This window comes from Vigna unguiculata, chromosome 1 (genome assembly GCF_004118075.2).
Source record: "Vigna unguiculata cultivar IT97K-499-35 chromosome 1, ASM411807v1, whole genome shotgun sequence".
In the NCBI taxonomy this organism is placed as follows: domain Eukaryota; kingdom Viridiplantae; phylum Streptophyta; class Magnoliopsida; order Fabales; family Fabaceae; genus Vigna; species Vigna unguiculata.
The window spans coordinates 11,711,533-11,734,209 of NC_040279.1; the positions used below are offsets into that span (position 1 = coordinate 11,711,533).

At 34.3% G+C, this 22,677-nt stretch overlaps 1 protein-coding gene across 1 annotated transcript in view; it reads left to right on the forward strand.

The window, feature by feature from the left end:
- The first annotated feature begins 259 nt into the window (after positions 1-259).
- LOC114192900 (nuclear-pore anchor-like) overlaps positions 260-22,677 on the forward strand; it is a 30,473-nt gene continuing 8,055 nt past the window's right edge. The window contains exons 1-45 of the mRNA XM_028082659.1: positions 260-672; positions 782-928; positions 1,138-1,236; positions 1,585-1,713; positions 1,816-1,908; positions 1,997-2,062; positions 3,230-3,319; positions 3,424-3,501; positions 3,774-3,883; positions 4,723-4,843; positions 4,935-5,027; positions 5,526-5,574; positions 6,029-6,132; positions 6,210-6,278; positions 7,417-7,557; positions 7,643-7,747; positions 7,843-7,956; positions 8,314-8,392; positions 9,307-9,359; positions 9,511-9,584; positions 10,165-10,267; positions 10,352-10,486; positions 10,592-10,690; positions 10,754-10,795; positions 10,877-10,930; positions 11,052-11,231; positions 11,316-11,363; positions 11,823-11,873; positions 12,062-12,145; positions 12,222-12,296; positions 12,382-12,566; positions 12,644-12,746; positions 13,371-13,487; positions 16,833-16,925; positions 17,503-17,661; positions 17,745-17,798; positions 18,156-18,269; positions 18,383-18,460; positions 18,669-18,818; positions 18,917-18,988; positions 21,340-21,495; positions 21,573-21,626; positions 21,736-21,823; positions 21,935-22,002; positions 22,110-22,238. Coding sequence (XP_027938460.1) covers positions 367-672; positions 782-928; positions 1,138-1,236; positions 1,585-1,713; positions 1,816-1,908; positions 1,997-2,062; positions 3,230-3,319; positions 3,424-3,501; positions 3,774-3,883; positions 4,723-4,843; positions 4,935-5,027; positions 5,526-5,574; positions 6,029-6,132; positions 6,210-6,278; positions 7,417-7,557; positions 7,643-7,747; positions 7,843-7,956; positions 8,314-8,392; positions 9,307-9,359; positions 9,511-9,584; positions 10,165-10,267; positions 10,352-10,486; positions 10,592-10,690; positions 10,754-10,795; positions 10,877-10,930; positions 11,052-11,231; positions 11,316-11,363; positions 11,823-11,873; positions 12,062-12,145; positions 12,222-12,296; positions 12,382-12,566; positions 12,644-12,746; positions 13,371-13,487; positions 16,833-16,925; positions 17,503-17,661; positions 17,745-17,798; positions 18,156-18,269; positions 18,383-18,460; positions 18,669-18,818; positions 18,917-18,988; positions 21,340-21,495; positions 21,573-21,626; positions 21,736-21,823; positions 21,935-22,002; positions 22,110-22,238 — 4,611 coding nt within the window. The 5' untranslated portion in view covers positions 260-366. The remainder of the gene's footprint in view (positions 673-781; positions 929-1,137; positions 1,237-1,584; positions 1,714-1,815; positions 1,909-1,996; positions 2,063-3,229; positions 3,320-3,423; positions 3,502-3,773; positions 3,884-4,722; positions 4,844-4,934; positions 5,028-5,525; positions 5,575-6,028; positions 6,133-6,209; positions 6,279-7,416; positions 7,558-7,642; positions 7,748-7,842; positions 7,957-8,313; positions 8,393-9,306; positions 9,360-9,510; positions 9,585-10,164; positions 10,268-10,351; positions 10,487-10,591; positions 10,691-10,753; positions 10,796-10,876; positions 10,931-11,051; positions 11,232-11,315; positions 11,364-11,822; positions 11,874-12,061; positions 12,146-12,221; positions 12,297-12,381; positions 12,567-12,643; positions 12,747-13,370; positions 13,488-16,832; positions 16,926-17,502; positions 17,662-17,744; positions 17,799-18,155; positions 18,270-18,382; positions 18,461-18,668; positions 18,819-18,916; positions 18,989-21,339; positions 21,496-21,572; positions 21,627-21,735; positions 21,824-21,934; positions 22,003-22,109; positions 22,239-22,677) is intronic.

Sequence of the window (22,677 nt, forward strand, 5' to 3'; positions counted from 1 at the left end):
AAAATTAAATGTTCAATTAACCAGAAATTCTAAAACCCAACCTTATGCAATTGGTATGATATTTATAACACTTTGAATTTATTTAATTAATGCTTTTTTGTAATGAAAAAATATTTTCTAAAGCAAAACGGATTTAGTTTATCCAAACGTGAACTCACACCGGGCCTGAAGCCCAATCCGTAAAAGTATTGCGAACCCATAAAGTTCTGATTTTCACCTTTCTCATAAAATTGCACCAATCCCTTCGTTTCCCCTTCAAATTTCCCACTTCCCTCTTTTCCTTTCTTTTCCATTCCCCTTTACTGTCTTTCTTTAGTTTTTTCATTTCTACTATCCCTTTCAAACTCTCCGATTAGGGCACACGCGATGCCTCTCTTCCTCTCCGACGAGGAGTACTCGCGGTGCTCCGGTGACGGCGCCGCCGTGGCCGCGAAGGCCGACGCGTTCATCCGAGGCCTCCTCCATGAGCTCGACACCGTCCGCGCCAAGGCCGACGCCGCTGACATCAACGCCGAGCAGAACTGTTCCCTCATCGAGCAGAAATACCTCTCCCTCACCGCGGAGTTCTCCAAGTTGGAGGCCCAGGTCGCCGACCTCCAATCTTCCCTCGATCAGCGCCTCCGCGAACTTGCCGAGGCGCAATTGCAGAACCACCAAATTCAGTTGCAATCGGTTCGAATCGTTCCAAAACGGAACATTTGTCCACTTTTTTTATTGCTGTTTTGTTATTATTGTCGTTGTTGTACTTGTTGTGATTTTATGTTTGTTATGGGTTTATTAGGTTGAGAAAGATAGGGAGATAGAGCGGTTGAGGATGGAGGTGGGTGAATTGCACAAGTCAAAGAGGCAGTTGATTGAGTTGAACGAGCAGAAGGATTTGGAGCTTAGTGAGAAAAATGCAACTATGAAGAGCTATCTTGATAAGATTGTGAGTTTCTTTGCCTTTTGGTTTCTGGTGCTAGTAAGGTTTTAAAAGTAGTTTTGGCGGTTGCAATGTGGAGGTGTTGTAGTGTCTGCCACCCCAATTGTGGCCATATCAACCGCATAAATACTAAGGGCCATGGCAAAACTGTAACGTGATGTGTTTTCTTGTAACGGTGTTGACGTGTTTTGTGTGTTTCAATGGTGTTGTTAAAGGTCCATTTAGGTGAAAAGGCTGCTCATAAGGAGGCTCGATTGAGTGAAGTTGAGGCAGAATTAGCGCGGTGCCGGGCTGCTTGCAGTCGCCTTGAACAGGTTTTTATTTTCTTCAGTGCTTGCTGTTATTTATTGTAACTTGTTTCCTTTGATTTGCCTTTCTATTTTTACATGAGCAGATTACTGGTGGTACTGGATTCCTTCACCGTCTGACTGTTTTAAATGACTCATTTCTGAATTAAACATAGTTGTAGCTTATACTTATTAAATATAATGATAAACAACTTGGAAATTTTGAATTGTGCTGCTCTGTTTTACTGTTTCCCAAAACAGCAAAATGCGTCTTAATATCTATTTCTCTTCTTATGAACTAGACTCTTTCTTGTTTTATCTAGTGTTAAAACTTAAATGTTTCTTTCACGATAACTGTGCAATGTGTGTAAGCAGGAGAAGGAGATTATTGAGAAGCAGAATTCTTGGCTTAATGAGGAGTTGAATGGTAAAGTTAATAGTGTTTTTGAGCTACGCAGAAAGAACGCAGATTTGGAAGCTGATACATCTTCCAAGCTTACAGATGTAAGCTAGTTTAGTAGTGTAGTTGGAAAATGATTTTTTCTTTTTGAATTTGTTTTATTTTCTTTGCATTAATGATATTTGGGTTGTTGTCAATGCTTTCAGATGGAGAGACAATTGAACGAATGTTCTCAATCTCTACAATGGAATAAGGATAGAGTGAGGGAGCTTGAAATTAAGCTTAAATCTGTGCAGGAGGTTGAACTTGGATCATTATCTCGAAATGTGATTAGTGAATTTCTTTTATATGGAACCGTGCTTGATTGATTTTATTTTACCTTTTTAGGAATTAATTTCAGCTAAAGATGCTGCAGCAGCCAATGAAGAACAATTATCTGCTGAGCTCTCTACTGTGAGTTTTATGACAACCTTTGGCATGCACGATCCATGCTCTCCTCCCAAAAACGATCCTTATACTCTTTCTTGACATGACTTAGTTGTGTTTGGCATTAGATATAGGTTCATTTCTGTTGACTTTACGCTTGTGGCATATTAGTGGAATCAATTGGAAATAAGAAATTGATGCAAAGGAAAGACCTTTTGATTAAATTTGAGTAGGTTTCAACCTTACAATGATCGAGTGAAGCTTAGTGTTTCTCTTTTTTTTTTTGTATCAGTTTGAACAGAGAAAATGAATTTGAAAGCTTTAGTTCATGAGAAACAGCAATTTCTTGTCTATAAATCCTAGACATTGGTTCACCAGTCACAATCACAGAATAAGTAGCATTTGAGGCATTGGTAAATCCAATCTCCCTTCTTAAGATTCAGAAAACAGTGGTAGGGTTTAGAGAATGAAAATAGTGATTGTATTATAGTATCAATGGATTGAGCTGATAGGATACAACTGATATTTATGAGATATTGAGGGTTCATTTGTAACTGATTTCCAACAGTCCTAACTAACTATAGCTGAAAACTATACAATACAATTTTGCCAAGACTAATGCCTTGTGCAAATGCTGTGCTGATGATTATGAGGGACTGAATGAGCCTTGGAGGGTTACATTATTTGGAAGGGAATTGTATGAACTTGTTGTTTACAGTTTAGACATGTGCAATTGATTGAACATCTTATAACCCAAGTTTTGTCTATTTTTTGGAGGCATTGTATTTGAACGAAGCCAAATATTTTATGATCTATAGTTTATGCTGGTAGAAAAATAAATTGAGACAAGAGAGATGGTAAACATCTATGATGAGGACAAGGAATCCTTCAATACTATGAAATATAACTAGGGGAGACAGTTGAGTTCTTGAAAATTCTTGCAATGGAATAATGCTGTCTATTAATCTTGACATATTTGAAAAGTTCCCTTGAAGCCGTCAGGAGTAGAAAACCTAAAAGATAAGTTATAAAGTAACTCTAGCAATTCATGTTTTGTGGAGCAGATCTATTTCATGTGGAAAGTGAAATTTTGTTTACACTTAATGAACAATGATATTTTCTTCTAGATTCTAAGCAACAAATTGTTATTTGTGTCTCTTTTATGTATTTTGAATTTGAAATGTCCCTTTTCAGGTTAATAAGCTTAATGAGCTGTATAAAGAGAGTTCCAAGGAATTGTCAAAAAAAGCAACAGACCTAGAGGGTGTGATAAAAGCGTTGGAGGTGAATTTTGTTTGCCATTGCACAATTTTTTATGTTTGGAGAGAATTAGTCAAATTATAAAGTACAAGACATGTTATTTTTAAATGTTACTTGTGTGTAAACAGTCTGACTTAAAGCAAGTTGAGGATCATTATAAAGGGGAACTTGAGAAGGAATTATCTGCCAGAAAACAGGTTGAAAAGGTATTTTTGTCATCCAAGTTGTTTAAATGTTCAGAATTTGATTGCTTTCCCTTCTGACACGAATAATTAGCGGTACTAAAAAGAGTTAACATAGTATGGTTCTTTAAGGTGCTAAGTGTTTTAGGTTACTACTGGTAATGCCTGAAGTTGATAACTACTTGGGTGGCATGGGGTTGACAGTGGTCTCCTTTTGTTTGAGGGTGGGTATTTATTCAAAATAGATTGTGCTTGAATGTACTAATAGCCATGTATGTCTATTTGGGTTCTTGTAGGAGGTCACTGATTTAAAAGAAAAGCTTGAGAAATTTGAAGCTGAAAGTGAGGCAAGGAAGAAGACCAATGGGCTGAGTAATCTTCCTCTTAGCAGTTTCACTACTGAATCGTATGTCTTTACCTTTTTTTTTGTTCTTTTGAATTTTGATTTTACTCATAATTCAATATTCTACTTTTGTCCTTCTCATGGTATAAGTTGCTGAAAATGTCTAGCCCCAAGATGCAGCATTGTTATATGCTGTCTTTTGTATCTAAAATCTAGTACCCATTTCGTTGGTTGTTGAAAAGGGCAAAAATCTGTTTTGTTTTTCACATTGGAAGATGTTATTCTACCTAATAATAAGTTGTTTGGCCATGGAGGTCTCATGTGTAACTAAATTGTTGTCCTGGTATCCACTATTGACAACATTGAGCAATGAGCATGGTCAAACTTTGTGTGTACTTCATAGTGTTGTTATGTGATTGGGCTGAGGTTTTGGAGTTGGATGGCAGGGTTAAAATTGTGTTACTTTATTAATTGTTGTATCTTTATGTGGATGGGAATTGCTTTTTGGTTTTTTGGGGCAGGGTTGATGTGAGGAATAGAAATCACGGAAGTTTAACTGTTTATGTTAAGAACTAGCATTTTAACCCTTGCAAAAATGTACAACCTGAATATTTATTTATATACACAACTTTAGTTATATAAATGGAATCACTTTATTATATTATTTCAATGAGTAAATGAGGGAAGAGTAAATGATTAATATTCTCGGTGGAAGTAGTAGATAGATGATTATTGTTGACATTTTTGTGCAAAATCAGCATATATAATTGATTTTCCTTCCAATCCTTTTCATGTATTAAGTTATGGAAACATACCTATACATGAAAATTATAAGAGATAACATAAAGCCATTGTTTGCTCCTATAATTTCTTTTTCTTAATTAGTTGTTTTGGTCTTAAAGGTGGATGGAATCAGTTGAAGCCGATGGCATGGTGGAGGAAAATAGCTTGCTAGTCCCAAAACTTCCTGTTGGAGTTTCTGGGACTGCATTGGCTGCTTCACTTCTTCGAGATGGGTGGAGTGTGAGTTTTAAAATTTACTTTTAACACCGATCTCACTTTTCTTTTGAATTACACAATGATACATCTTACCATATACATCTATTTGTTGAAGTTGGCGAAAATGTATTCAAAATACCAAGAGGCTATTGATGCATTGAGGCATGAACAATTGGGAAGGAAGGAGTCAGAGGCAGTACTGCAACGGGTATGGTTGACCTGGTGCATCTTTTTTATGTATAACCTCAAAATTTGATGAAAAGAATTGGCATGAAATGACCATTTTTGTGTATTTATTTATGAGTGAAGGACCAAGCTAATGAATAATGATACTTGTATTTTTAGAGGACTGAGATGGTGTCAACTGACTATTATTTCTTTTTCTTTGGTTGGCTAAAAATGTTTTGATGAATGTTTGAGATACCCTGATTATAATTGTTTTCTGGATGCACTGTGATTTGATTTGGAAAATTGATTTACTACAACTCTACTCTACGACACAACAGTGTTCTGGTTTGCCCATGTTCAAAGGTTATGTTTTATAAATGACAAATTATATTCATTTGAATAAAAAGTTTTATTTTTTTGTAAGGAATTTGTTTATAGTATCGCATATAGTTAACTGCAATATTTTCAATACTAACCCATGTTTTCTTGCGTCTATTATGTTGAATATGATGCAATGCTATTCTATTAACCTTTTCAGGTTCTATATGAGTTAGAGGAGAAAGCTGAAGCAATTATAGATGAAAGAGGTATGCTTTTGTGTGAAATCCCAATCCAACATTGCCCTCCTTGTTGATCCACTGAAAAAGTTTAACTAGAAAGAAAAAAATGTAGATCTGCATCTCGATTGTACTGCATTATTTCTCTGATTAGATGTCTAATATGAAGTTATGAATGTACAATAATATTTGGTGGTTTCTATTTTTGTGCTTCCTCCTATTTTTTATCATTTTGATGGTGGTGGTGCTGTTGTTTCTCAAAGATTTCATTGTGCACTGCTTGAGCAAATACACCTGGATTTGATTATTCATTTGAATTTTAAACTGGCTGGTGAACTTTTATGTATATAATGGTAATTTTTCTAGCAGGAATCAGTTGTGCCTGATTTCACTGTGGGGTATATGCTAGCATGTCATTGTTTATATCTGTTTATCATTGATGCTGTAGTTTTTCACTGAAATAAATATAATGATGTGCTCGCAGAGGAGCATGAGAAGATGGCCGATGCATACTCGCTGATGAGCCAAAAGTTGCAAAACTCCCTGAATGAAAATTCCAACTATGAGAAAACCATCCAGGAACTGAAGGTTTCAAAACATAAAATACAGTGTCATCTATCTATACTTTTGTTTACATGTGGATTTGCTAAGGTGATCTCATGCAGGCTGATCTGAAAAGGCGTGAACGCGATTATAATCTTGTCCTGAAGGAAACTGACGACCTTCGGAAACAGGTAACAAAGAAGAACACGTATTTGTTATTGTAGCATGTAATTGAGTCATAGTAGTCAACAGAAGATGGCAGCATGGAGTGGCCACCAAAAAAATCTGTTGTGGGATAGCGGATAGGGGATGGTTGCTATTTGAACATTGAGTAGGTTTTTGTTACATAACATATATATGTTAAAAATAAAGTTGCTAAAATTAAAATCGTTTATACTACTGAACCAAGCAAGGAATAAACAAAGATCACTGTTGACCTTGAATGAAAATTATGGGTTAGTTCTGGAATTGAAGAGACAACATCTGAATGTTATAAAGCTCACTGGAACAAGGTTGAAGCAGATTAAAATATGATTGAAGAGGTGTGGAGAAGTTTTAGAACATAGGAAGAAGTTAAAGGTGTCACGGGGCGAATGCAGAGGAGCGAGACAAAAATTAAGTGAGATTGAACTCAAAATGCATCAGATTTATTTGACATGGGATTTTGCAAATTTGAGTCCAATTACAACCTGGTTTCAGGGCCAGAATTGACTATTGGTGTATTCTCAACATAACCCCTTTGTAGGCCACTATTTGCTATGTTTTCTTCTGCAAATTGTTATGATCCTACCATGATTGCGGTTTGTGCTACAATGACTCTTGGAGGAGCATCAGGGTGCTACTGTGCTCCACTTCAGTGCAATTGTGCTGTCATTGTGTTTCATTTGTATGTGTGATTGTGACATGAAATATGTCTTTCATCAAGTTATTTGTTGGGATTAGTTTGTAATGCAAATAGTTTAAACTTTACTAGAAGTTGAAGAAAGTGAGGGAAAATGAGTGGAATTTATCAAACTGATTACAGGCTAAGCTGTTAGTTACAAACTAACTCTGACCGCAAATGACAGGTATATCACAATAACATAAACTATTTAACAGAAACATCAAAAGCTTGACATCTTATGTTAACAGAAGTATGCTATGCTGTTTATAACTCTAAAATGCCTCCAGCAAATGGTACTTTTGGTACTTTTCTTATGATGTAATAGTTTTATCTAAATTTTCATTTGGACCATTTTTGTCTTCATTATAATCAAGGTCATGATTTTCATGGCCTTGATCATGGTTCCATGTATTACAGATTATTATTCAATAATTGATTCTTTACAGGTGACAGTACTTTTAAAGGAATGTCGAGACATTCAACTTCGTTGTGGCTCAATGGGGTATGATAATGTTGATGATTCTTCAAATATTGCTTCAAGGACAATTACAGAGACTGAAGCTGAGCATGTCATATCAGAGCAACTGGTAACCTGCTTATGGAATTAATTTGTCTCTTCTTGAACTTGTCTGTTTCATTGTTACACGTGTTAAATTGAAATTTGGGATGCAGTTGACCTTTAAGGACATTAATGGACTAGTTGAGCAGAACGTTCAACTTAGAAGCCTTGTGCGTAGTCTTTCTGGCCAGATTGAAAATCAGGAGGTGGAATTCAAGGTTTGTTGAGAAATAAATCTCTTGCTATCCTTATACTTATTACTGCAAAGACCCTTAACCACAATATTTGATTGTTCTTGTCCTATAAATTGTAGGAGAAGCTTGAAATGGAACTCAAAAAGCATACTGAAGTAGCTGCTTCTAAAGTTGCTGCTGTTCTGCAGAGAGCAGAAGAGCAAGGGAAAATGATTGAGGCCCTTCATGCATCTGTAAGTTTATATATTGCCTATTTTTATAGTTCATAGTCTGCAACCTGGGGAGGAGGGGACAGGATTGGGATGGGTGGTTTTTGTTTTAGATATGAGGACATAGCCTTACATTTCCCTGTGGGATTAAACCACTATATGTAGAATACTAACTATAATGACTGTAGTTATAACTGTAGGTCTCACTTGTAATGTTCCACCTCTTTTGTAATTGTCATACATTTTACCTTGATTTTTGTTCTTATGAAAAGTTGTATTCTTTGGTTAATTTTATGTATTGAAAATTTTTAAAGGTTGATTCCTTGTTACTGCACTCTTCAGGCCTCCTAAGTTCATACTTGTGATGTCTACATCTTGTAGGTTGCCATGTACAAAAGGTTGTATGAGGAGGAGCATAATCTTCATTTATCTCATAACCATTCTTCAGAAGCTCGTGCAGGTTTAACAATTATTTATTTGTTGGAATTTCCTTTTAATGTTTCCCCCTATTGTGCAATCAGTTTGGAGATCTCACATTGAGTAAAATGTGAGATCTCACATTATAGGGTTTGAGTGTTGGTTATTATTATTCTTGTCTCTAGAAAAGATTATATTTGGGTAGCATAGAAAATCTGAGTAAAAATGAATTGTAATTTGAGAAATAGTAACAAATTGCTTGATCATCCCACTTAGGGATGTCAACAGGTCCTGTATTCTACCCGTTAGATAAATATCTGCCCCGTACTCTTATTCATATTTGTCGGGTATCCGTTATGCGTTTTTTAATATCCATGTATATTCCGGGGGTACCTGCGAGTATTTACAAAAAAATAAAAATAAATATTTAACAACATATTTTAATCGTAAATTCAAATAAAATACAATATATAACATTCATAAATTTTAAACAAAGTCTAAATAACACATTTAAATAGTGTTGAATGACAATTTACAAAGAAATGATTTTTTTTGAAAGTAATTGATAAAAAAATAACTCATTCAAAATCAATATATTAATATTTTAATCATGATTTTTTGTTTTTTTAATTTTAATTAGAGTATAGCGTGTACGGATACTACGATACCTGTTCCATTAACATGCGGGTATTAAAAATACCCGTACCTGTTCAGGTATTCATTTATAATATTCATTTCCTACCCGTTGCGAGTTTTAGCAGTGGGTACGGATTTTCTTGACATCTCTATGTATATCTAACAAGAATAAATTTTAAACCTAAAGCCTTTTTTTTTCTTTTCTGAATTTACTATTACTATGATTTTGGACCCTTTGATATCTTTGTTTGATTATTGTAAAAGACATGTCTGCCTATACAGTGTTGCCATCTTATATTTTATTGATTGTGGGTTTTTCAGCTTTTGTCGAAGTTGGAAGAAACAACCTTAAGACTTCAATTGAAAGTGCACAGGTGATTACTTCTTAAGGATCTCCTTGACATTATTGTGGCCCATTATTTTTTATCTGCTCTGACATCATGTAAATAACTAATTCTTCAACAAGCATTATTTATTTGGTTCTAATGTTAGCACTTGAATTTTGGGGTGTTTTCATTATCACAGGAGGCTTCTAAGAAGTCCCTGGAAAAAGCTGCTGAGCGTATGAGATGCCTTGAGGATGATTTAGCAAAGTCTAGGTATGGTTGAAAATTTGCTGTGACATTGTTTTCAGAAAAACATTGCATACAAAATCTTAATTGTTTTTTGAAAAACGTGATTGCTTTCAGTGGTTCTGGATTTCTTCTGGTTAAATAGTAGTACTATGCCTTTTCTAATCTGCTTATGTATTAATTCAGTATGTCTAATTGGCTGAAATAAGAATATGCATTGTCTAGAAAGGGTCCTATAGACAATGTGAGTGTGTTAAAGGGCTGCCTCACACCTTTATAATGTTTAATCCACTTACCTGGAGAAGTAGTATAAATTCAGTTCTTGGAACTCTCTCAAAATATTTGGTTTACTTGTAGTTATGCAACAGTGATTTTTCTAATTTCAGGTTATTTATTCTCAATCCTTCTAACAATTAACGATTTTGCTGAGTCACAACCATAATTCCCTTTTATCTATTTATTTATTTATTTTAAAGCAATTATAACCAGGTAATCTTAATGTGATTATAACAACAGTATATAGGTAAGTAAATGTTTTACATACAGGTACCTATGAGCTTGCTGTATAGCATATGTATGGTTTCAAATTCTGAAATTGTGTCTTCAGGAGTGAGATTATTTTATTACGATCTGAACGTGACAAGATGGCACTTGAAGCAGATTTTTCTAGGGAAAGACTTGATAGCTTTATGAAAGAATTTGAGCATCAGGCATGTACTTATCCATAATGTTTAGTGCCTTTTTCTCGAATATATGTGTTGTACTTATTTATGGATTTTTGGATGACATTTTAGAAAGCTGAAGCAAAAGCCATTTTAGAAAGAAATGTAGAGTTTTCTCAGCTGGTTGTTGACTACCAACGAAAGCTGCGTGAAAGCTCTGAGTCATTGATTGCTGCTGAGGAGCTTTCTCGGAAACTTACTATGGAGGTTAATATCTTATTCAAGTTAATTATTGGGCTATTTTAAAATTTATAGACTTTTGAGCTGAGATTTACCTTTGTTTCGGGGACACATTCCATAACTTAATTTCAGATATCAGTTTTAAAACAAGAAAAAGAAATCATATCAAATGCTGAGAAGAGAGCGTCTGACGAGGTTCGCAGTTTGTCTGAAAGAGTTCAGCGTTTGCAGGTAAGCATTGTTTTTGTTTCTTATATTTCTTAAATTTGCATATTCTTACACTTGCTATTGCAGGCTAGTTTGGGCACCATACAAAGTACTGAGGAAGTTCGAGAGGTAGGTTATAATCATCAACAAGTTACCTTCATGTTCCTACGAAACTTTCTATCTATGATCTTTAATATTTGTAAAACATAGGAAGCAAGAGCTGCAGAGAGGGTTAAGCAAGAAGAATATATAAGGAAATTGGAGGTGCGTTCTCGTTTCCTTATAAATACTTCCGATTAATTGGTTAATCATAATTCCATATAGTTAAGAAAGCGCAGTTTTGGTCATTTTTTTCATATTTATCATAAAAATTCTCACTATTCAGAAGGAATGGGCTGAAGCCAAGCAAGAGCTAAATGAAGAGCGGGAAAATGTGCGTAGATTCACACTAGATAGGGACCAGACCATAAAAAGTTCTCTGAGACAGGTTGAGGATATGAACAAAGAGTTAGCTAATGCTTTACGTGCAGCTGCATCTGCTGAATCAAGGGCTGCTGTTGCTGAGGTATGGGTTTTTGTCTATTCTCTTTTGTACACTTTATTAAAGACTTCACAAGTTGTAGAGATTAACTTCAAGTTCTATGCACAGGCAAAACTCTCTAGTCTACAAAGAAAGTTGGGTTCCACAAATGACAAGGTTTGTTTCTTTGATTTGTTTTGTTAATTTATGACTTGTGTTGCTGATGGTTTATTTTATAGTTTACAGTCCTTATGGTTTAGTTTGTAGAAGTTTTCAATGCATATATTTTCTAACTTTCAAATTAAAATGTTTTTTTGGGCATTATAAGTTTTCAAGGGTCTGTTTTTCATTGAACGAAGAAATCTATTAGATGAGATAGAAATGAAGAATGACTAAGAATATGAGAGAAGCATGAGAAAAATGGAGGAACGTTTACAATGTTGCAAAGTACCTGCATGCCACTTCTTTTGGTGAAGTATCTATTTACTTACCGATGGATTCAGGATGTCTCATATAACCTCTGGGATGTTAAATTGTTTATCATTCAGTATGCTGAAGTCCAATTTTAGTATGTTTGCTCTCCTGCAATCACAATATTTATTTTTTAATTCTAACTTCTTAAATTGTTGAATGTAGCTTCTCGAATTGGGTGGAGAGAGTGGACCTTCCACTTTGTCAAGTGATGAGGTGGGCGCAGTTTTGTATGCATCAATTTCACCATATTTGGAGGCATTTCTTGTGCATATGAAAAATATGATTAAGTTTATTGAATGGTGCATAGTATTTAGTGCTTATTCACTATTTCTGCAAGAAACATATTTTTTCAAACTATACTTGGAATTGTGCTTGACAAATCTGCCCCCAACTTAATCTAGGTTGTTACTGAATTGCAAAAGGCAAAGGAAGAGATAGAAAAGTTTAAAGAGGAAGCACATGCCAACAAAGTTCACATGCTTCAGGTTGTTATGATTTTCTTAACAAATTATATTTAATTTGTAATTAAACTAACACCTGGGTTTAAAATCTGCAATGAAGTATAAGAGCATTGCTGAGGTGAATGAAGATGCACTGAAACAGATAGAAATGGCACATGAGAAGTTTAAAACAGAGGTAATTATGCATATTGAACCTTGACGTAGTTTTTTCAGTCAGTTTGATATTGTAGTATATTGTTTGTCTTCTTGATAACAAATAGGCTGAAGATGCCAAGAAAGTTCTTGAATCTGAACTTAATTCACTTAGAGAGAAGATGTTAGAGATTGAAAATGAATCTAGTTTGAAATATGAAGAAGTTGCTTCTGAAACTGTGGGAAAGGAAGAGGCTCTTACATCTGCTGTGGCTGAAATCACAAATCTTAAAGAAGAAATTTTAACAAAATCGTAAGTTGTTTCTTAATGCAGCAGCGTTTAACATAGTGTTAGTTTGGTTTCACATTCCTTACCTTTTTTCTGTGTAGTTCTCAAATTTCAGCATTGGAAATTGAGCTATCAGGTTTAAAGGAAAACCTGGATAGGGAGCATCAGAAATGGCGGGCAGCCCAAACTAATTATGAGAGACAGGTGCGTGAAATATGTTTACTTGGATTGCATGATATTTTGCTAGTTTGTCTGGTTTTTGAGCAGTCTGATTGTGCCATTTTAATGTCACTGATATTTATGTTGATTTTGGGTTTAGTTTTGTTATCTTTAATGTTCATTAACCATCAATTGTTTTAGTTGAAATGAAATATGTAATAATCAACTGAAAGAATATAAAATTGTATTTCATTTATAATATAACTAAAATAGTGACTGTTCTGTCATTTCATTTTGGGATTGGCCCATCCCTTCCGTGATCTGGGATTAAATCGTATTGTTGTGTATTTGTTGAGCATATCCTTGGACCTTTAGTCTTCCTATCACCTTTGCCTTCTCAGCTGAAATTTCTTCTTCTGTCAAATAAACTAATAATACACAACCTGTCTGCTTAATGTGCATATGGAAGTGCAAGTCATATTCTGAAATTTTTTCTTTGTTGCTAGAATTGTTAATCTTTGGGGACGTGAATGTGTGTGTATATATATATATATATATATATATATATATATATATATATATTCTAAGGAATTTCATAAACTGTTTGAGATAACGCTATTTTTATTTCTTTCGATTGGTTTTAATCATAGATGTTTTTTTATTTTTCAGGTTGTTCTCCAGTCTGAAACGATTCAAGAGTTAACAAAAACATCTGAAGCACTATCCTTGCTACAGGAGGAGGCATCTGAATTACGGAAACTAAACAATACTCAGAAAGTTGAAAATGTAAACTATTTCCTATTCAATCCATAATTTAGTTTTCTCATGTATTTTTTTTCTCAATATTTCATATTCTACCCATAATATACTTTACTACAATACATTTGATTTTCCTTTCTGCTTAAGTTTTTATTACTGAGGTGTTTATAGCCCTTATAAAACATTTGTTGGTTTTATTTGTGGATTGTCATCAGATTAACATACCATAATTTTGTTGACATGGATTATGCTGCTGGTTTGTTTTTTGGCTATCACGAAGTCTTGAAAGGATTCAGTATCTTGTATCTTAGTGATTTTTCCCATGAGTTGTTTATTAATTACTATTTGAGGTTGTGCACATCTACCCAAGAATGGAAGATTAGTTGTTTATTTCTTAAGTTAAGAGTGGCCATGTTCTAAAATGAAGCACTAGTGCATTACTGTTATGGTGCAACTGTATAACACAAATGGTTTGATGTTCTTTTGCATTTCTTATTCTTGAAATTATCTTGTTTTAGATATTGGTGGAGAAAAAGAGATAAAAGATAGTGAAACATTGAATTGATATTGACTAAGACATTTATTGTTTCATTTGCTATATGTGTGCAAGCTGTTGTACTAACTCCTACTTGTAGTAATAATCCTAGACAAAACCATGATAAGAGAAGAGGAAATATGAAAATTAATCCTAAAGATATGATAATATATTTTCATATATTCTAACACTACCTTAAGTTAAGCCTTACTAAGCTGTAAGTTTATTACAAATATATGTTTTTCTTATATTAAACAAAAAAGATAGTTGCTAGCAATAATGGCACATGCATGCCTTTCAAACAATCAAAGGAGAGGGGCACAACAAATATGATATGAGGTAGCTGTCACAAAAAATGTAACTTTTGAAAGAGAAGTTCAAAGGGGAAACTAGGTCAACACTAATTAGTGATAATTATTAGAAGTGGGTTTTAAGCCTAACTCAACCCCACAAAACCGGCTTGGAAGGTGAGGAGTGTACTCACTTATATATTATGAATTGACCTTATCTCTAGTCGATGTGGGACTTCCAACACACCCTCTCACATTGAGGTATATTCATCTTGTGCGTGAGACTGGAAATTAATGGGTGGTCCGTTAGCGATCCGATATCGGGTGGAACAAAATGTCCAAGAAAACTCGCTAGGATAGGTTCTAACCTGGCTCTAATACCATATTAGAAGTGGGTTTTAAGCCTAACTCAACCTCACAAAACCGGCTTGTAAGGTGAGGGTTGCACGTACTTATATATTGTGAATTGGCCTTATCTCTAGTCGATGTGGGACTTCCAACAATAACCAAACAATAATAAAGCTTAACATAGTGCCGAAAATCCAAAAGTCTATGTGATGTAGTGCATGTTGTAGAGTGGAAAAAGATGGAATTGCTGGAGGGAACAACAAAGCGTCTTAACTTGGTGGTTTCAGTACAGATCTGGATAGGCATGTTCAGCAGAGTGACTAAGCGTTAACAGTGGTGGCAAAAATGGGAGATTTAAACTCGGGGGAATAAGGATACATCACAAAGAAACCATCTTGGAATTAGGGTATAAGTTACTGAAAGCAGAACAATTTCATATTATTAGGATTGTAGCAATGAAATATACCTCTGGTTATGTAGAATGGTTTTGCTGTGATACATTGTCAATGTCATACAATTTTAGATATTGAGGGAGTAAACGACTAAATAAATAAGAACCAAGCTGATATTTGCTAAATCTACGTTGATTAAGGTTACCCCCCCTAGTTGCCCTTTGTTGTGACCTCTCTAGGGTCTTCCATAATGGCAGCCTTGAATTAATGACAAAAGACTAAAATGCTTAGCTAGTCGCACTTTTGGATTAGACTTGCTCACTCTAAGATGGTATTAGAGTTCCCCCTATATCTAATTGGGTTAGTTTATTTTGCTATGCAGGCTAGGTACTGCAAGCGTGAGGAAGAGTGTTGGACAAGCCTACATAATTTCAGTCACCCCTAGCTTGTTTTAGTTGTGTCCTCTTTGGGGACTGCATCGATTGTAGCCTCTAGGGTGGTTGTAGTTACAAGTGGAATGGGGATATTAATTGAATAAAACAGTTAAACTATTGGAAGGAGAGAGATCCTGAGCTGAAACGTGTGTTTCTGGTACAGTGTGAATGCTTTATTAGTTTTGCAAAAACAGAATCCATATAATAGGGAAAGGGGACTTGATATCCTCTATTGAGAAATCGGAATCAATACACAATAAAGGAGATTTAATATCCTCTAATGATAAAGATATTGTAGCCTCAAGGGTGGATGTTGTTACAAGTGGAATGTGGATATTAGTTGATTAAAACAGTTAAACTATTGGAAAGACAGAGCTCCTGAGCTGAAACCTGTGTTTTTGATGCAGTGCAAGTACTTTATTTGTATTGAGAAAACGGAATCAATATGTCCTCTATTAATGAAGATATGATATGAGAATAAATAAAATAATTCCTAATGATATATATATATATATATATATATATATATGTATATATATATATAATTTAGATATTCCACATTTTATATGATTTATTCCTTATTTCTATAATTATAACAAGAACTTAAAAGACTTGGGTAGTTCACACTTAACAAGCTGGTTTTGTACTGGGGCTTTAAACCCCCTGAATTCTAAGGGATGTTAACTCAATATTAGCTAGTTAGGAAAACAAATCACTGTTATAGGTATCCAAACATGCTAGAATGACAATACAACATAATTGAGGAAGTCTTGGTATCAATGGGCAAAATACGGAAAACACAATAATTCCATACTTTTACAAACATGTCAATGAAATTTTAGAACACAGCTTATGGAGAATGGTGTCACTATGATCCTGTCCTGAGTTTTTATAGTGTTGTTGGAAAGTTTCATTAATTGCAGTGACTTTTTGCTTGCCTATTTGTAGCTTTGTTCTTAGGGTGGTAGTTTAGTTCCACATCGATTATATATGTGATTCAATAGAGCTTTTGATTCTAGGGTAATGCTCACCAAACATGCACCCCCCAACTTTGTTGTTGAATTAGATCATTGGCCCAAATTCCAAGATATTTAACCCTATGCCTAGGTCATCTATTTTTCCGCAGTTGTTTTTGCTATGCTGTGTGCTGGTGCCTTGGGATGTAGGGGAGTGATGGAAAGACGCCATAGTTGCTCCATGTTACTTCCCCATTCAACATTGAGTACCTGCTCTTTTACTTGATTTTCCCTAATTCTTTATGTGATACTTTGGGATTTGTACCAATTATTTTGTCTCTGAACAATGTTTTATGGTTGCTTTTCATATTTTGAATAAAAATACGGCAATTAATTTACAAACCCTATGTTGGACAGAATGAACTGAAGGCTAGGTGGGAAGAGGAGAAGGCACAATTAGAGAAGTCTAGGAATGATGCTGAAAAGAAATACAATGAAATCAATGAACAGGTGATTGAGAATATCTCTACCCTATTTTATGCTTCAGTACAAAGGATGTGCAGTAAACTGTTTGTCGTGTATCATAGACGCAAATTTATTTGCATAGCTTTATTATGTCACTAGAATATTGAGTGATGCTACATGATTGTTTCCTTACTGTCAAATTGTTTTGGTTTCTAATTTCATTCATCTGGGAAATGGGTTAGTATTATTGTTATGTTATTCTTAATTTGCAACTGCTATAATTATTGTTTAAGTTTCTCTGGGATTGGACAATGTTTCTCCCATTTTTGTCTTCTCCTTTTTAATTCTCCCATTCGTTTTATTTTTTGAAGGATTTCTTGACAATTTTTTGATTTCTCTTGACTTAATAATACCTTTTTAGATCTGTTCAATTGCATTTGCATCGGTGAAGTAGATATATAATTTTTGTTCTATTTTCCATGGTGAAAAATGCATTGAGGATTTTTATTGTGTAGAAGTCTGAGCTCTGTATGACCTAGTGTTTGCTTGTAGTGATTTCTTACTTATATTGTACACACTAATTGTTATCATTCTCACCATATAAATTTGCTACATTTTTCAGAATAAAATATTACACAGCCAACTTGAGGCTTTTCATATTCGATGGGCTGAGAAGGAGCGTAATGCTGCTGGTATTTCATCCGGAAGTAGTAGCGCAGAAGCCTTTGGTGATGCTGGACTTCAAAATGTGATTAATTATCTCAGACGATCAAAAGAAATAGTAAATATCTATGCCTTGATAAATACTTCTTAATCTTTTTGTTCATTTCCTGGTTATCTAATAATGTTTTTGAACTTTTACAGGCAGAAACAGAAGTTTCTTTGTTAAAACAAGAGAAGCTGCGGTTACAGTCACAGGTAATATTTTGTATTGATTATGTTTCTTGCATGATGTGTGGTAGTCAGGGTTGTATGATGGACAAATTATTCGTCAAGTATTCTAAATAATACTAGAACTATCCTTATATTCATATTATTGTTTGTTACCTGATATATTGTTCAAAATTGCACCATTTGTTTAACACCAGCAGTACCTTCTATCTTTATTGGTATCTGTAACTTTATTAATTCTCGTCCAAGCACTGTTTGTCGTTCTAATTTGAACTGGTGATAATTGTGCTTGGTTTCGTAAGGATTTGTGATGGGGGTGGCGATTTTGCTATTGTTTTGTGTATTTAATGATATAATCTTCTGGGATCTCATGGTTCTCTGTAGCTTGAGAGTGCTTTGAAGGCAGCAGAGTCTGCACACGCATCACTAGAATCTGAGCGTGCAAAATCAAAATCATTTTTGTTTACTGAAGAAGAGTTCAAATCGCTGCAACTCCAGGTTGAGAGTCCTATCATGAAAATCTACTTTTCTATATTATCTTTGGCTTGTTTCTTAATGGTCTTATTGATCAATCAATCAAATAATTTGCTGTTCTTTTTTTAAATATTTAGGTCAGAGAAATGAACTTACTTCGTGAGAGTAACATGCAGCTCAGGGAAGAAAACAAACACAATTTTGAGGAGTGTCAGGTATACAGCTATGTCAATTACATTGTCTGATTTTTTTACTCCAACACATGAACTTCGTTGCAATGCTTTGACAGGCTAGGAAAAAAGGTTTTTGGTGATGTCATAATAACAAAATGCTGTTTATGTTAGTTGAAATGTATTTTGGTAACATCTATTGTCTTGTGTTATGTTTTCCAGTTACTGACACTTGCAGCTTTCGGTTTCTTAGAAATTGCGTGAACTAGCACAAAAGGCTAGAGCTGGGACAGAGAAACTTGAGAATGCCCTGAGGGAAAGAGAAATTGAGCTTGAAGGCTGTAAGAAGGAAATTGAAACATTAAAATTGGAAAAAGATAATCTCAATAACAAGGTTTTGGAGGTATATTCTTGAGACGTTGAAAGTAAATTATGACAATGTATTACTGCCTTTGTTCTACAGTTTTTTTTTTTTCTAATTTTTTTCCATTCTTTTTTCAGTTGCTTGAAAAGACTAAAACCGTTGATGTTGAGGATTATGATCGAGTGAAGAAACTTGCTAGAGAAATTCAGGTTGTTATATTAGCATAAATTGTTCATTTAAATGAGTACTGAGGCCTCTTTCAACCTTTCAGTTGTATAGCACAATTGATTATTTGATACATGTTTCATGCCTTATAAATGAACTCTGTTATCTAAAGATTGTGCATTTAATAATTTAGGACTATTGGCGATCAAACTGGGTCTGCCAAAAGTAATATGAATTCTATTATATTAACAATCAGATTTTATTACTTCTTTTTTTAGCATATTATATTTAAAGTTAGGACAATTGGCGATCAAACTGGGTCTGCCTATTGTAAAACTAATATGAAATCTATTATATTAACAATCACATTTTATTACTTCTATTTTTAGCATATCATATTTAAAGTGTATAACGGAAATATCCTTGAATCATAGGTATCTAATTAGATAATTATTGTTATTGTATTTCCATAATTAGTCTTCCAATGTCTTGTATATTTATGATGTATTGTTAGCAATAAAATCATTTTATTCTATCCTAATATTTGAGCTGGTATTTGAGCGTTCAAATCCTGATAGCAGCCTTTGACTCTGCTTCCCAAAAGCCCTAGATGACACATCCTTCATTGGCGTCAATGATGGCCAAGTTCAGCAGATTCAGCAATGCTCAAAGAATATATTGTGCAGGATAGAGTTTATGATTTGGGGCTCAACTCCGACTTTTGTCAGGGTTCAGACCCTAAAAAAAGTAAAAGTTCCAGGAATCAATGAAGTAGCCGCTATGGTCAAAAGTGAATATAGTTCACCAATGGGGCCTCGAACAAGATGGTAAACTAGAAAAAAGAGAAAATAATAACCAACATTGTGAACAAAGGTGAAGGAGTGTGGTGTACCTAATGCAATATGCATGAAAAGCCACCTAGAAAAGATTGGGTCCCCCCGGAGCGTGTGAAGGAGTGTGGGGAAAAAGGCGACAAAACAAAGAGTAATTGGTTCAACTCAATCAAGATGAAATAGAGAAAATGAGATCATTTTACATCATATTGGATAAACCAAAGTGTACGTTGGGGAAGTTTCCTTTTGCTGTTGGACTCAATGAGATTCTATATGAAATATTGGATACTGAATTCGGGTGGCTCTGATCACATGCACCTCTACCTAAAAATTTTACCTCCTGCACCACCCTAACGATAAGAAATTCTCCACAACAGATGATACTTCCATCACTACAATAGGACACCTATTAGATGTTTGAGTTTGACTAGTAGTTCATTTGGTTGTGAGCATAATTGGAATGTTTTTGAGAGGGTTACGAATTTAAATTTCTGAAATTGGTTTTATGATTATTTAGATTGACATCATAAAAAGGAAATCCTTTACAACAAAAGACCATGAATGATGTTGTGTTTGTAATGGCTAATTCAAGATTGAACAAGAAGGTTTTGGGAAACAAATGATGATAACATTGATGATCTTGCATCTGATGATGAATGATGATGAATGGCTTGTGAAAGAGAATGAAACAAATTCAACTTTGGATGCTTCAAATGTAGATATCTTAATTGAAGTTAGAAGAGATGAAGATGCTAGTGGTGGTGTTGCTCTAGCTATGGATGATTTGAAGTTTCCTCCAATTGCCGTAATAATGAAGGTCATGGAGGAGATGATGACTTTAATGAAAATGAAGATCATGTTGAGGAAGGAAACTTCTATCTTGCGTTTAATATGAATGATTTTATTGGATGAAGGTCATGGAAGAGATGATGACTTTAATGAAAATGAAGATCATGTTGAGGAAACTTCTATCTTGCGTTTAATATGAATGATTTTATTCAATAGTCTGTTTCAAACATTTGTGAATTTATTAGTTGTTTATTATATGAACAATTTTATGAATTGTGAATCTATTTTTAGTTGAGCTATTTATTGGATCTTGCTCCTTTAAGACTTATTATTATGAGTTATTTTGATAATGTATATTATATTTTGTTGGAAGTCCCACGTCGACTAGAGATAAGGTCAATTCACAATATATAAGTGGGTGCAAACCTCACCTTACAAGCCAACTTTTGGGGATGAGCTAGGTTTAAAGTCTACTTCTTAATACTTACTAGTCAAGTTATGGTCCTCAAGTTTTTTCATCCCCCTTTATGATCCTCTTACTATACTCGAGTTTGACAACATTGGAAGAGAACTTATAATTCCAAAAATTATAACTGTATTTGGAATACCTATCGAGCTTGATGTCAGATACAGCAGTTTTAAAGATGGCGAGAAACTTCTAGTTTTCATTTACATGTCTGTTTACACACACACATCATAGCTATTGCTAGATTTATATTTTGTTTTCTATGTTTGAAGTGAGATATCATTATCTTTTTCATTTGTCTGATCAGGACAAACTAAGAGATAGGGATGCTCAGATTGAGGAAATGAGTAGAAGTCTATCAGAGAAGCAGGATTCTGTTTCACGTCTAGAAAAGGATCTTGCAAACTGCCGATTGCAGCTTGTAGAGAGAGAGAAGAGAATTAATGACGTTCTGCATAATGAGGTCACTGGGATATTCTCTATATCTGATATTTGGTGATATATTCTCTCTATTAACATTGGCTGTTATGATTTAACCAGGCTAACCTAAAACTTGATTTGGAGAAGCATAGGAAACTGCTGGCTCAGTATAAGGTGCGTAGAAATTCTTATTTTGAAAAGTGGATAGTGTTCTCTTTGAATAACTGTATACTCCAATTGTTAAAAGATTTTCACATTACTTTTCTTTGCCATCATTTTCCAGAAGAGGATTGATGTTTTGTTAAGGGAAAAGGAAGACATAAGTAAAGAGAACCAGCAACTATCTAGGCAATTAGATGAGATTAAACAAGGTGATTAAATTATTTTTCCAATCTCTATTCCTTTGCTGTCCGTGTTTATATTTGTTTCTAAACTGCTATTGCTGTTGGAAATTCTTGTTTAAATTTCATGGTGTATATTAGTGAAAAGGTCAACATCTGATACAACTGGTGAACAAGCGATGAAGGAAGAAAAGGACACAAGAATACAGGTTCATTTGAAACACTAGTTTTGTTTTAACTCACTGTCATAATTTTACCTTTTTTGTGATGAGCAACTAAATTTGTCTTAATTTTACTTATTATTTCTGATTGCTAGATTCTGGAGAAACATCTAGAGAGACTCAGAGATGAATTAAAGAAGGAGAAGGAAGAAAGTCGCCTGGAGAGAGGGAGACGACTAAAGAGTGAAAAGGCCATAAAGGACTCTTACAACAATGTTGAGCAGGTTCTTCCCCTCACCCACCCCCTAATTGTCTTTTTGTGCCAGTACCTTTCAGTAATTTGTTTGCTTTAATTTCTTGTACCTATTAATATGCTCATGTAAGTGAAAATTTTATACCCTAACTTTATATTTATGGTCATAAAGTGTGGAATTAGGTTTAACTCAACCTTACAAAATCTCTTTATAAGATGAAATTTGCACTCACTCTTATACTGTTGAGAATAAAGAAGATAGGGATTGAGATTAATCTCCCTTGTGTATAAACCACACATAGGGTAATCTATTTATAATAGAGAAAGGTACAAGTAAAAAGAGTAACCGAAAATAAAAAGATTAAATAGAAGATATTGTTTGATATTGTGGTTATCAATATCTAACAATATCTTAATAATATCAAACTATATCTAACACTCCCCCTCAAGCTGGAGCATACAAATCGTAT